This window comes from Podarcis melisellensis, assembly GCF_964234715.1.
Source record: "Podarcis melisellensis genome assembly, chromosome: W".
Classification (NCBI taxonomy): Eukaryota; Metazoa; Chordata; class Lepidosauria; order Squamata; family Lacertidae; genus Podarcis; species Podarcis melisellensis.
Window position 1 is genome coordinate 31,092,236 of NC_138535.1, and position 13,577 is coordinate 31,105,812.

A 13,577-nucleotide genomic window follows, 5' to 3' on the forward strand; every position below is an offset into this window, starting at 1 on the left:
GCAATCTCAAAAATGATAGAATGATCTCGATACGAATCCAAGGCAGACCTTTTAACATCACAGTAATCCAAGTTTATGCACCAACTACTGGTGCTGAAGAAACTGAAATTGACCAATTCTATGAAGACTTACAACACCTTATAGAAGTGACACCAAAGAAGGATGTTCTTCTCATCATAGGGGATTGGAATGCTAAAGTAGGGAGTCAAGAGATAAAAGGAACAACTGGCAAGTTTGGCCTTGGAGATCAAAACGAAGCAGGGCAAAGGCTAATAGAGTTCTGTCAAGAGAACAAGCTGGTCATCACAAACACGCTTTTCCAACAACACAAGAGACGACTCTACACATGGACATCACCAGATGGGCAGCATCGAAATCAGATTGATTATATTCTCTGCAGCCAAAGATGGAGAAGCTCTATACAGTCAGCAAAAACAAGACCTGGAGCTGACTGTGGCTCAGATCATCAGCTTCTTATAGCAAAATTCAAGCTTAAACTGAAGAAAGTAGGAAAAACCACTGGGCCGGTAAGATACAATCTAAGTCAAATCCCTTATGAATACACAGTGGAAGTGAGGAACAGGTTTAAGGATTTAGATTTGGTGGACAGAGTGCCTGAAGAACTATGGATGGAGGCTCGTAACATTATACAGGAGGCAGCAACGAAAACCATCCCAATGAAAAGGAAATGCAAGAAAGCAAAGTGGCTGTCCAATGAGGCCTTACAAATAGCGGGGGAGAGAAGGCAAGCAAAATGTGAGGGAGATGGTGAAAGATACAGGAAATTGAATGCAGATTTCCAAAGAATAGCAAGGAGAGACAAGAAGACCTTCTTAAACGAGCAATGCAAAGAAATAGAGGAAAGCAATTGAATGGGAAGAACCAGAGATCTGTTCAAGAAAATTGGAGATATGAAAGGAACATTTCGTACAAAGATTTCCATAATAAAGGACAAAAGTGGAAAGGACCTAACAGAAGCAGAAGACATCAGGAAGAGGTGGCAAGAATACACAGAGGAATTATACCAGAAAGAAATGGATGTCCCGTATACCCCAGGTAGTGTGGTTGCTGACCTTGAGCCAGACATCCTGGAGAGTGAAGTCAAATGGGCCTTAGAAAGCACTGCAAATAACAAGGCCAGTGGAAGTGACGGTATTCCAGCTGAACTATTTAAAATTTTAAAAGATGATGCTGTTAAGGTGCTACACTCAATATGCCAGCAAGTTTGGAAAACTCAGCAGTGGCCAGAAGATTGGAGAAGATCAGTCTACATCCCAATCCCAAAGAAGGGCAGTGCCAAAGAATGCTCCAACTACCGCACAATTGCACTCATTTCACACGCTAGCAAGGTTATGCTTAAAATTCTACAAGGAAGGCTCAAGCAGTATGTGGACCAAGAACTCCCAGAAGTGCAAGCTGGATTTAGAAGAGGCAGAGGAACCAGAGACCAAATTGCAAACATGCGCTGGATTATGGAGAAAGCTAGAGAGTTCCAGAAAGACATCTACTTCTGCTTCATTGACTATGCAAAAGCCTTTGACTGTGTCGACCACGGCAAACTATGGCAAGTTCTTAAAGAAATGGGAGTGCCAGATCACCTCATCTGTCTCCTGAGAAATCTCTATGTGGGACAAGAAGCTACAGTTAGAACTGGATATGGAACAACTGATTGGTTCAAAATTGGGAAAGGTGTACGACAAGGCTGTATTTTGTCTCCCTGCTTATTTAACTTATATGCAGAATTCATCATGCGAAAGGCTGGGCTGGATGAATCCCTAGCCGGAATTAAGATTGCCGGAAGAAATATCAACAACCTCAGATATGCAGATGACACAACCTTGATGGCAGAAAGTGAGGAGGAATTAAAGAACCTTTTAATGAGGGTGAAAGAGGAGAGCGCAAAATATGGTCTGAAGCTCAACATCAAAAAAACGAAGATCATGGCCACTGGTCCCATCACCTCCTGGCAAATAGAAGGGGAAGAAATGGAGGTAGTGAGAGATTTTACTTTCTTGGGCTCAATGATCACTGCAGATGGTGACAGCAGCCACGAAATTAAAAGACGCCTGCTTCTTGGCAGAAGGGCAATGACAGGCCTAGACAGCATCTTGAGAAGTAGAGACATCACCTTGCCAACAAAGGTTCGTATAGTTAAAGCTATGGTTTTCCCAGTAGTGATGTATGGAAGTGAGAGCTGGACCATAAAGAAGGCTGATCGCCGAAGAATTGATGCTTTTGAATTATGGTGCTGGAGGAGACTCTTGAGAGTCCCATGGACTGCAAGAAGATCAAACCTCTCCATACTGAAGGAAATCAACCCTGAGTGCTCACTGGAAGGACAGATTGTGAAGCTGAGGCTCCAGTACTTTGGCCACCTCATGAGAAGAGAAGACTCCCTGGAGAAGACCCTGATGTTGGGAAAGATGGAGGGCACAAGGAGAAGGGGGCGACAAAGGACGAGATGGTTGGATAGTGTTTTCGAGGCTACCAGCATGAGTTTGACCAAACTGCGGGAGGCAGTAGAGGACAGAGGTGCCTGGCGTTCTCTGGTCCATGGGGTCACGAAGAGTCGGACACGACTAAACGACTAAACAACAACAACAACAGAATGACATGGGTTGGAAAATAATACGGTGTTCAGAGATGTTGATTAAGAAAAGGAATGGAATTGTCAAAAAACTTTGGGAAATAAGGGAATGGATTTACTGACTGGATAATGAAATTAGAATACAGAACGGGGAGGTATGAGGGACTCGGGGAAAGTAGGTTGAGAAAATAAGATTTGAAATTATACTTGTTGTTTTTGTTTATGTTTGTTTTTTATTGTTGTTGTTTGTTCCTATATGTTGTTAATGGAAACTTCAATAAATATCATTTAAAAATAAAAAAATTACTTTTCGATATTTGTACTTCCAGGTTGAATTGAATGGGGGGGGGGTGGAGGAGAGGCAGAAAGAAGAGCTAACTTGTCCCTGGCTGGGGGCGCCATCTGGACGGTTCTGCCGGGGCGCAAGATCACCTAACTACTGCTCTGCGCCTCTGGACCAGGGGTGGATGGTGCTCATTGGGACTGGGAGGGTGGAAGGCAAGGAGGCCAACAGTAGGTGGCGCCAGAGCCAAGGAGTGGCAGAGCAAATGTGTTCTGTATCTGAGAAGGAGTGGGAAGGGGCTGGCGGCCACCTCAGCCATCCCCTGTCTGCCCTCATGGAGCGGCCAGAATCCACTGGACAAATGCTCATCTTGCCAGAGTCTGGGTCTTCTGCTGTTGCTCTCTCAGAAACCGTGCCCAGGTGGGATGCTTCGTTTTTCGTAGCTGCTTCATCCCCGAGGAAGTTGGAGGTGACGCAACTCCTGCATCTCTGACGTGGGAAGTTTGGGAGGTATTTCAAATTCCCCCCTTCTCCCTTGGCTCCCTGGAAAGAAGGCATCTTTACATTTTGAGCGCATCTCACAGGCCAGGAGCCCTTCCCAGCCCAAAGGCGTTCCCCTGAGATTCAGCTTCCGGGCTATGGCTAACCAGGTTAGGAGCAGGAATATTGGGAGCGGGAAGGAACTGATGTCATCTGCCAGAGCAGCTGGCTAATTGAAGGGAATGAGGTGATAACAAGGCTTTCAAATCTGAACTCTTGTTTGCGGCTGATTAGGAAAGAGGGAGGTGGAGAACAAGGGCAATCGGAAGCAGACTCTGGGTAGCTGGTTCCTTCTCTTTGTTCGGGTTCCTACGTCACACCTGCAGTTTAAATGGCAACACTCCTTTGCAAGATTGGCCGCCTTTTTAATTCTTTGTTATGGAAAATCAATAAAATGATAAGTTGCCCCTGCCAAAGGGTTGCATGACATCTGGCTGAAGACTTTTTGTGCTAAACGCTGAAGCTATGCTGGGGTGTGTGGGTGTGTCCATCCGTCCGAAATGAAAGCTACTGTCCCGCCAGACGGATGTTTTTGCCTGGAGGGGGGCCGTATTCTGCAATGTGCTATCGATGCAATAATAGTGCAGCTTTCTAATGGACTGTCCACGCAAACATCATTCTGCTTTCTCAGTTGCTCTGCAATGCTTCGCCAGGGTTACCACATCATGGCCCCCTGGGGGTGCGCTCCTGTGTTGTAGCTCAGCAAATGCAGGACAACATTCCTCTAGTATGGCTCACAGTGAGGGCTGCTGAGAGTTGGGAGAGATCTTGGAGGCCAAAGAGTTTGCTTTCCTGCTCAGTACAGGGGATCTTGCCAGCTCTTCCGCCCTGACTGGCCGAAGATGCCCATCTCTCATCCATGCAGCTCCACAGCGTGCCTGGACGATGACTCAGATGGAGCTGGACACACCATTCCTGAAGGATGCAATAATCTTGCAATTGTGGTGGACCAACTACATGTCATTTTGCTTTGCAAGTTGTTCTGTGATGCGTCCCCTGTGCTACTATATTATTATCAGCCAGAGGGGCCCTCTTGAGCTATAAAGTGCAACTTAAGTGGGACAAATCCCCCCCCCCTAACATTTAGATGGATTTAGGGGAGTAGAACTGGTTTGGTCACACTGGCGTGAAGCCTTGCGGGCCCCACAGGGGACACCACAACTATGATATTGAATAGACATTGAGAGGCGTGGGGCACTGAATTTTGGCATCGTACAGGGCTCCCCTGGAATTTGAGATGCCATGGTACACCACTGAAGAACATTTGTGGTATGAAAAAGGTACCTGGTTTCCGCTGGAAGTTAGGGGGCACTGATTGGAAGGGTCGGAGTATGTCTGTCCCGAAAGCTTTGCAGGCATGAACAGTACTGAATACAGTCTTGCATATAATTGCCCTCCTACTGTCATGAATAGAAACAATCTGTTTTACAGAGGCTCTTTTTACCCCTTTACTAGACAGGCTGTATTTCTGTGCTGTTTTCAGAGTCGGGAATGCCCATTCCTTCATGGCCAGCATGGAAACACAGAAGGCTAGCCTTTTAGGAGGTTTGCAAAGAGGACAAGGGTGTTACAGGGTAATCTTCTAGCAAACAAGCTTGGCACAACAGATCTGAGAGGTGGTTTTCTGCTCCCGGAAAGCCAGCCTGGAAACCAGGTTGCCAGGTGAAGGAAGAATGGAGAGATCAACCAACTCACTTGCCTTCCAAGAATTTCTGGTTGCCTGTGGCTACTGGGATAGTGCTTAGATATCAGGCTGGCTGACACATCTTAAAAAATACAAGGAAAAAGCTTTTTTTCTTTCATTAGCAAAGCTCCTTTGGCGCCCCGAATAGCTAAGCTGAGGAAGAAGTGGCTGGTATTACTTGTTTGTTCTTGGTCCTGATCTTGCCTGCCCTTGCACACTCCTGTTGTCTTTGCATATTTGACCAGCACGTCTGTTCCGATTGGAGTCCTATTCCTGCACTTCCACATCCTTCTCTTTGGCACTTGGGCATTCGGTTCCAGGAGCTGGACCTGAGCACAGAGGCTTTCTTCTACTTGGACTCGACAAAGGAGCAAGAGTGGCTGACAGCTGTGGAAAAGGCTTTGCGTTCCAAATCCAAGTACAAGAAAGTAAGTCCAACCCCACCCATTTCTTCAGCAGCCAGACAGCTGTCAGGAGCTGGAGTGAGGAGGAGGAGGAGGAGGAGGAGGAGGAGGAGGTCAGCAAGAAAAAACACCTTCTCACTTCCGGTGAGCCGCGATTCCAGCGCAAGCAGGGTTTTACCGTGCGGTAAAAACCCGGGCTATTCTGAAGGATAGGGGCAACTCCAGGGCGCGGAGACCCCCCAAAACTCCTTTGAAGGGTGTTCAAGGAGTCAAGTACCCGACACGACCAAGAACAGGACAAACCGGCTGCCAGGTAACCTCGTAAGAGGCGAAGAGCGTAGCGGGGAAAGCCCGAGGGTCGAGGGGAACCATTTTCTTACCTTCAGATAGCGAAGCCCTGCGCTTGCAGGAAGAGCGGCCCGCTTTCAAAAAAAAGAACTTTGATACTTAGTAATTTGGTGGCGAAGAGTAGCAACAAGGAAGTCTCAAAGTAACCTAGAGAGGTAAACAGAGTTCAGACTATAGTCGAAGCCAACCTAGACGCGGCGAAAATCCAGTACTAAAGAAAGTGAGCGACCTGCCCGGGCGGTAACGCGGTCCTCTTTCAAGTGCACCCCCCCAGGAAGGGAAAACAGCAGCTTTGGGGGGAGGTGGAGGTGGAGAGACTTGTAAAGAGCCCAAGGAAAAGTGAGAACAACATTCCTGGCGCATAAAAGACTACAAAGGGGAGGGGGAGATATTTCCCTCCCTCCTCGGTTTTTCTTCGCATCACACACGAAAGTGAGAGACCCGGAAGAGAAGGGAAACCCTCGCCGCCATTTGGTGTAGAAGCGCGGAGTCTGAAGAAGTGAAGAGGGGAGAGGACGACATATTCTGACAGCGTAACAACAGGGTTTTGCCGGCACTTCTCTACTTGGCAAAGGGGATTCGAAAACGAGAAACGCGAAGCCCCCCTAGAGCTCCAAGGACAGGGTAAAGACAGGTTAAAGACAGCGTAAAGACCCAGCGGGAACGCGAGCGGTCCCGGCGACTTTCTGAAACAAGATGGAGTAGGTGTGAGTCGACTACCCCCTCCCTTGCTCCCCCCTCCTCCCCTCCTCCCCCCCTCCCCCCACTTGTATTTGTATCTGTATCTGTTTCTATACCCCCCTGTTTAACATCCCTCCTCCCTTACCGAATACCCAACCCTGCCCAACTACAGGATCACAGGACTAAAAACAACTGGACTATAGGATCAATAATAACTGGACCTATAGATGGGGGGAAGGGAAGTAATATTCGTTTATGGGAAGTAACGTGTGGATAAAGCGAAATTGGGGTTACGACGTAGATGGACACAAGTACATTACAAACCAATAACACTGCCCGTGGACTATTGGATATGGGCATTTGGACTCAGGAATCATTGATAACTAGGGATTATTGGCCATAAGGGTTATTGACTAAAAGAGACCCTGACTATTATAAAGACTTTTGGTTATTGTTCCTGAGAAGTAACCAGGGACAACAAAGGTAAATGCTAATGTGAATGCAAATGTAAATGTAATGTAAATGTAATGTGAATTTTGGAAAGGAGGACGGGATTGCAAAGAAACAGAGGAAGGTACCAGCACTAGAAGGTACTAGAAAAACTAATTTGGGGATAGAAAGGAATAGTAAAAAGGAAGACTGATACAAGGGTACATGATGTCACTCACGGGGAAGAAAGGAACGAACGGGGGAACTCCAGGAGAGAGGAGAGGCTCCAAACAGGAGGGAGACTTTAAGTCAGAGATTCTGAAGATGCTTGCGGAAATAAAACAAAGCCAAGCTAATGTAGAGCATAAATTAGAACAAGTGGATAACAGAATTGGGAAATTGGATAAAAAAATGGAGGAAACAGTGAACGAATTAAAGGGCCAAATAAAAGAAATATCTAGGAGGACGCAGCTCGCAGAGGAAGGACTAAAAAAGACTAAAGTAGAGTTGAGAGACATAAAGAGAGATAAGGAAAAAATTAAACTAGAAGTGATGGAACTAAGTAAGACACAGGAAGAGATGAAGGATACCATAGCGATGAACGAATTAAGGCAGAGGGAGGTGAATTTGAGGCTGAGGGCCATTCCGGAGACACAGAATGAAAATGTAAAAGAAAGATTGACGAAGGAGTTAGCGGATTGGATGGGTATACCTATAGAGGAAATGGCCAACAGCATACTAAATGCATTTAGAATGCGTGTCAATGCAACTAGAGCAAAGAAGCTCACAGGTGATTGTTTGATTACGTTCAAAAACAAAGAAATGAGAGATTTGATCCTCCAGAGGAACAGAGAAAAGAGACTAAACATAGATGGGAATTATATAATTATCTTTAAAGATGTCCCAATTAGACTACTTAAACGGAGAGACTCTTATAAACCCTTGGCGCAAACATTGAAGAAGAACAAGATTGAGTTTAGGTGGGAATTCCCGGAAGGGATATCATTTATATATAGAGGGAAAAGACATAAGTTGGTAAATCAAGAAGAGACCGGGAAATTCCTCAGGAAATATAAGGAACTTAAAGTAGACACAAATGAAACAGGAAGAGCAGAGAGGGCCCAATCGGGAGAATCAAGAATGACAGGGGATCAGGAGGAGGAGGGGAGTGGATCAGGGGAGGAGGTAGAAGAAGAAGAGGGAGACTTAGGGAATACACAAGAAACAGGAGGATTATAAAGACTAAAAAAGAAGAAATTAAGCACTATGGGATTAAAAATTTGGAATTGGAACATCAATGGGATGAATGACAAAAAAAAGAGAAATAAAATTGAGCAATGTTTGAAAAAGAAAAATCTAGATATTATTTGTCTCCAGGAGACACACGTGGCCAGAAAGCATAGAAAGGTTCTGATTAATAAACGGCTAGGGAACGAATTTGAAACACTGGATAAGGTAAAGAAAAGAGGGGTGGTATTGTATATCAGTAGCAAAATAGAAGCCAAAACAATGTTTAAAGACGAGGAGGGGAGGATGATAGGGGTTAACATCAATTGGCAAGGAGAAAGGATGATGGTAGTCGGGATCTACGCCCCGAATGGTAGCAAAACGGAATTTTTCGAAAGATTAGAAGAAAAACTAATGGAGTATGCAGATCAAAAAATAATCATAATGGGGGATATGAATGCGGTTATTTCACTGGAGATGGATAGACGCAGAGATGGAGGAAGCAAAGAAGGGAAACTACCAAAATCCTTCTTCTCTATGGTGGAGAATTACAATTTAGTGGATATATGGAGTCTCAGACACCCTCTTGAGAAACAATATACTTTTTATTCGGAACCTAACCACTCACTCTCACGACTGGATCAGATCTGGATCTCAAAGGAATTATGTCCAAGAGTTAAATCTATAGAGATAAGACCGAAAGTAATATCAGATCATAATCCAGTAGAGATGGAACTAGAAAGCTTAGAGAAAAGAACATTTAGATGGAGACTAAAAGATTACTTGTTAGATGATCAGAAGGTGGTGGAAAAGGCAAAAAAAGAATTGTCAGAGTACTTTAAGGAGAATTGTGATAAAGGGACAAAAGACAATATAGTATGGGATGCTAGTAAAGCGGTAATAAGAGGGTACTTCATTCAACAAAACGCAATCAAAAATAGGAACAGAGAGAAAAATAAAGAGGAAATTCTAGGACAGATAATGACAAACGAATCAGAGCTAGCCCAAAACCCCAATTGTCTTAAAACAAAAGAAAAAATAAAAATCCTACAAACCCAGTTTGCTACAATGATAAACAAGGAAGTAGAGTGGAATATTAAAAGACTTAGGCAAAGAAACTTTGAATTTGCGAACAAGCCAGGCAAATGGCTTGCCTGGCAAACGAAAAAAAGGAAAGAACAGGGGACGATTAATAAAATAATAATAGAGGGGGAGGAGAGAACTGACCCCAAAGGAATTAGAAGTGAGTTTCTTAATTATTATAGAAACCTGTATAAGGACCAGGAAAAAGTCGGTTTAAGGAAAATAGAAAGATACATGAAAGATAAAGGGGGACAAAAAATCCCGGAGGAAGGGAGACAAAGATTAAACATAGCAATTGAAAACGAGGAAATTGAGGAGGTAATTAGAGATCTCAAGAGGGGCAAAGCACCAGGCCCCGATGGATTTACTGCCAGCTATTATAAAGAACTGAAACCTATTCTAGTAAGACCCTTGAAAAACACTATGAACAACATCTTAAAGAAAGGAGAAATTCCAGAAACTTGGAAGGAGGCATACATCACGTTTATCCCCAAACAGGACGCAGACCTGACCCAAGTAAAAAATTATAGACCAATCTCGCTGCTGAATGTAGATTATAAGATATTTGCAGGAATTCTGGCAAGAAGGTTAAAGAATGTATTAGCAGATATCATACACACAGATCAGGCAGGCTTCTTACCTGGCCGGCAGATGAGAGACAACACAAGAAATATCATTGATATGTTAGAATTCCTGTCTGTAAGGATTGATAAACAAGTTATAATGATGTTTATTGACGCCGAAAAGGCATTTGATAATGTGCTATGGAATTTTATGTTGAGAAACCTGGAACACATGAATGTAGGCAAAGACTTCCTTAATGGGGTAAGGGCAATATACACAGAACAGAGGGCCAAACTGATCGTAAATAATATGGTAACGGAGGAAATAAAGATAAGGAAGGGAACAAGACAAGGATGCCCGCTCTCCCCGTTACTATTTATAACAGTGTTAGAAGTCCTTTTAAACGCCATAAGACAAAATGAGAATATAAGAGGAGTAAAGCTAGGACGGAATGTGTATAAGACCAAGGCCTTCGCCGACGATTTGGTAGTAATGACAGAAGACCCAGAAACCTCTGTGGGAGAGATATTGAAGGAAGCAGAATTATTTGGAGAAGTGGCCGGATTTAAACTAAATAAGACAAAAACAAAAATGATATGTAAAAATATAGATCCGAAGACAATAGAAACAATCCAACAGCAATCACAGATAGAGATGGTCAAAAAAGTTAAATACCTCGGCATCTGGCTAACACCTAGAAATATAGATCTCTTTAAAAACAACTATGAGCCGATGTGGAGGGGAATAAAGAAGGATCTGGAAAAATGGGGACGACTAAAACTGTCAATGTGGGGAAGGATCAACATAATCAAGATGAATGTGCTAGCAAGATTAATGTTTTTGTTTCAGACTATTCCTATAATAAAAGGGAATAGGATTTTTAAGGAATGGCAGAGGGTAATTTCGAGGTTTATATGGCAGGGCAGAAGACCCAGAATACAATTCAAACTCTTAACAGATGTAAAGGAAAGGGGGGGCTTCGCCCTGCCAGACCTAAAACTATATTATGAGGCTGTATGCCTAAGCTGGTTAAAGGACTGGGTCAAGCTAGAAAATACGGAGCTACTAGATCTGGAGGGCTTCGACAACTGCTTTGGCTGGCATGCCTACTTATGGAAGAACAAAATGAAGGCACATAAGGGGTTTGGTAACCATATCTTTAGAGGGCCGATAATCGAGGCATGGGAAAGGTATAAGAACTTGCTAGAGCCGAAAACACCACACTGGCTGTCACCTCTTGAAATTATAAGTATAAAAACTACTAACATGAGAAAGAACTGGGCATCATATAATCAGTTAGTAACTAAAGTGGAAGGGAAATGGAGAACTAAACCCTATGAGCAGATAAAAGAACATGTTTACGATTGGCTTCACCACCAACAAGTGAATCAGATGTTCAGCAAGGACTTCAAAGAAAGAGGTTATGCAGACAAAGACTCTAAATACCAGACGGAGATAATTAACAACAAAGAGAAAAATATATCTAAGTTATATAGAATGTTGCTTGATTGGAACCTGGCTGACGAAGAAGTTAAATCTGTAATGATTCGCTGGGCTAAAGATATAGGTCACAGTATTCAATTTGAGGATTGGGAAAAATTATGGAAAGATGGGATAAACTTTACGGCGTGTACTGTGATAAGAGAAAATGTTATGAAGATGTTTTATAGGTGGCACTTGACACCTATGAAACTTGCTAAAATGTACAAGGTGGACAATAAGTGTTGGAGGTGTAAAAAGGTAGAGGGCTCCTTCTACCACATGTGGTGGGAGTGCGGAAGGGTAAAACAGTTTTGGGAGAAGGTTTACATCGAATTAAAAAAGATATTAAAATACACGTTCATAAAGAAACCCGAGATTTTCCTATTAGGGATATTAAGACAAGATATAAAAAAGGAAGATCGTAGACTGGTATATTATGCGGTTACGGCAGCAAGGGTTGTAATAGCGCAAAGGTGGAAACAACAAGAAATCCCGACGGTGGAGGAGTGGAGAGGTAAATTATCGGAATATGCTGAGCTTGATAAGTTAACGGGGAGAATTAGATATTTAAAGGACCAGATATTTACCAGCGACTGGGGGAAATATGTAGACTACTTGGAATACGTTTGTGATGGAAAAATAACGCTCAAGGGATTTAAAGACGTACTGTAACAGACTAGAGGTTATTGTGCAAAGAAAATAGAGAGTAAGAGTAGACATAACGACAATATAAACGAAGAAACGCGGACATTAATTTTGGCTACGAATGACTTGCGATTTAGCTGAAGGAAGTCTTGAAAGAAACAACTATGTGAAAGAAGTGATGTAAAAATATTTATTTGATGTATTGTTATTCGTGTATATTTTTCTGTTCTCTTTTTCTGTTTTAACTTTGTAGTGAACTGTTCTCGGTTTTCTTTTTCTTGTTCTTTTTCTATTTTGAAACGCTTAATAAAAATTTACGTGATAAAAAAAAAAAGAAAAAACACCTGGTGTCAGTGGAGTTTTATTCAAAAGAAGCCAACATTCTTTATTCAAAGAAACCCAAACCGTGCAGGCCTCGTGATCACAGAAACCTTTCCCAACAGGTCTTGCCCCAGTGAGGTAGTTGTGAAGGCTGAAGGTTGCTACCCTCCCACCACTCTCTGAAGTCTCCTCCTCCCCCTGGTCCTTCCCAAGCATCCTGAGACTCTGACACCTTGCCTGTCTTTGCTCCCTCCTCTTAATTTCTCTGTGTTCTGGGAGACCAGCAGGGAGGGGAGCTGATCGCAGCAGGATGGGGAGACCCCCTGGCTTCTTCAGCAGCCTGCCTGATCTCTGCCTCTTGACCCCCGCCTCCAGCCTCCACTTCTGCCTCGGATTCTGGGCTGCTGTTTGCCACAGAATCTTCCTGCCCTCCTGCCTCTTCAGTTTCCAACACCTCCTCTTGCTCACAGTCTGCTCCCTCTTCTCCCTCGGACGACCCCCCACCAGTTCCCTGGCTCTGAGCCTTCTTCCCTTGGGGGATCCCCAGTTGGTGCCACCTGCCACTCCTATCTGCATCCAGCCGGCCCAGGACAGCAAGCAATGAACAGAGCTGGTAGACATCCCAGTACCTTGCATCTTCTAGGTGCAGCTGGTGCTCATCTTTGTCAGGAAGGACCAGCTCAGCCGCATCAAGGAAGTGATGAGGGAGACAGTGGCCACAGGCATCATGGGGAAGATGGGGAGTAGACCCTGACAGCGGAATTCCCTACGTCGATCTTTCTGTCTGTCTGTCTGTTTTTCTAATCTCTGCCAACCAGTTTCCCCTCTTTCCTGCTTGCTCACTAACAGCCATCTTTGCTCCGCCCCTGCAGAGTAACAAGGGGTGTGTGGCCGTGAGGCTTGTCTGCAACAATACCAGCTTCTGCATGGTCAATTCCCACCTTGCTGCCCACGTGGAAGACTTTGAGCGCCGAAACCAGGATTACAAGGATATCTGTGCCCAGATGAGCTTCCTGCCCCCTGACCAGGGTCTGCCGCAGCTGACAATCATGAAACACGAGTGCGTTTCAAGGGCTTGGAGGGAGAGAGCCTTGGCTGATGTAACTTGCTGGTCTCCGCTATCTGGAGAAGCCAATTGAGTCACGTTTCTGTAACTTTCCTGCCTGTGTGTAGCTCAGGGTAGGCAGCATTTGTTGTTGTTTAGTCGTTTAGTCGTGTCCGCCTCTTCGTGACCCCCTGGACCAGAGCACGCCAGGCCCTCCTGTCTTCCACTGCCTCCCGCAGTTTGGTCAAACTCAT

General features: G+C 44.3%; 1 protein-coding gene and 1 long non-coding RNA gene across 2 annotated transcripts in view; one reads left to right on the top strand and one right to left on the bottom strand.

Annotated features, from left to right (window-relative positions):
- The window catches only part of LOC309361330, a 1,008,653-nt gene that overhangs the window by 371,831 nt on the left and 623,245 nt on the right, over nt 1–13,577 (bottom strand). The window lies entirely within an intron of this gene.
- LOC309361243 (inositol polyphosphate 5-phosphatase OCRL-like) overlaps nt 1–13,577 on the top strand; it is a gene marked incomplete at both ends in the record, with an annotated part of 178,535 nt that overhangs the window by 2,402 nt on the left and 162,556 nt on the right. The window contains 3 exon segments of the mRNA XM_081896157.1: nt 5,415–5,522; nt 12,922–13,021; nt 13,128–13,378. Of these exon segments, the coding sequence (XP_081752283.1) occupies nt 5,415–5,522; nt 12,922–13,021; nt 13,128–13,378 (459 nt within the window).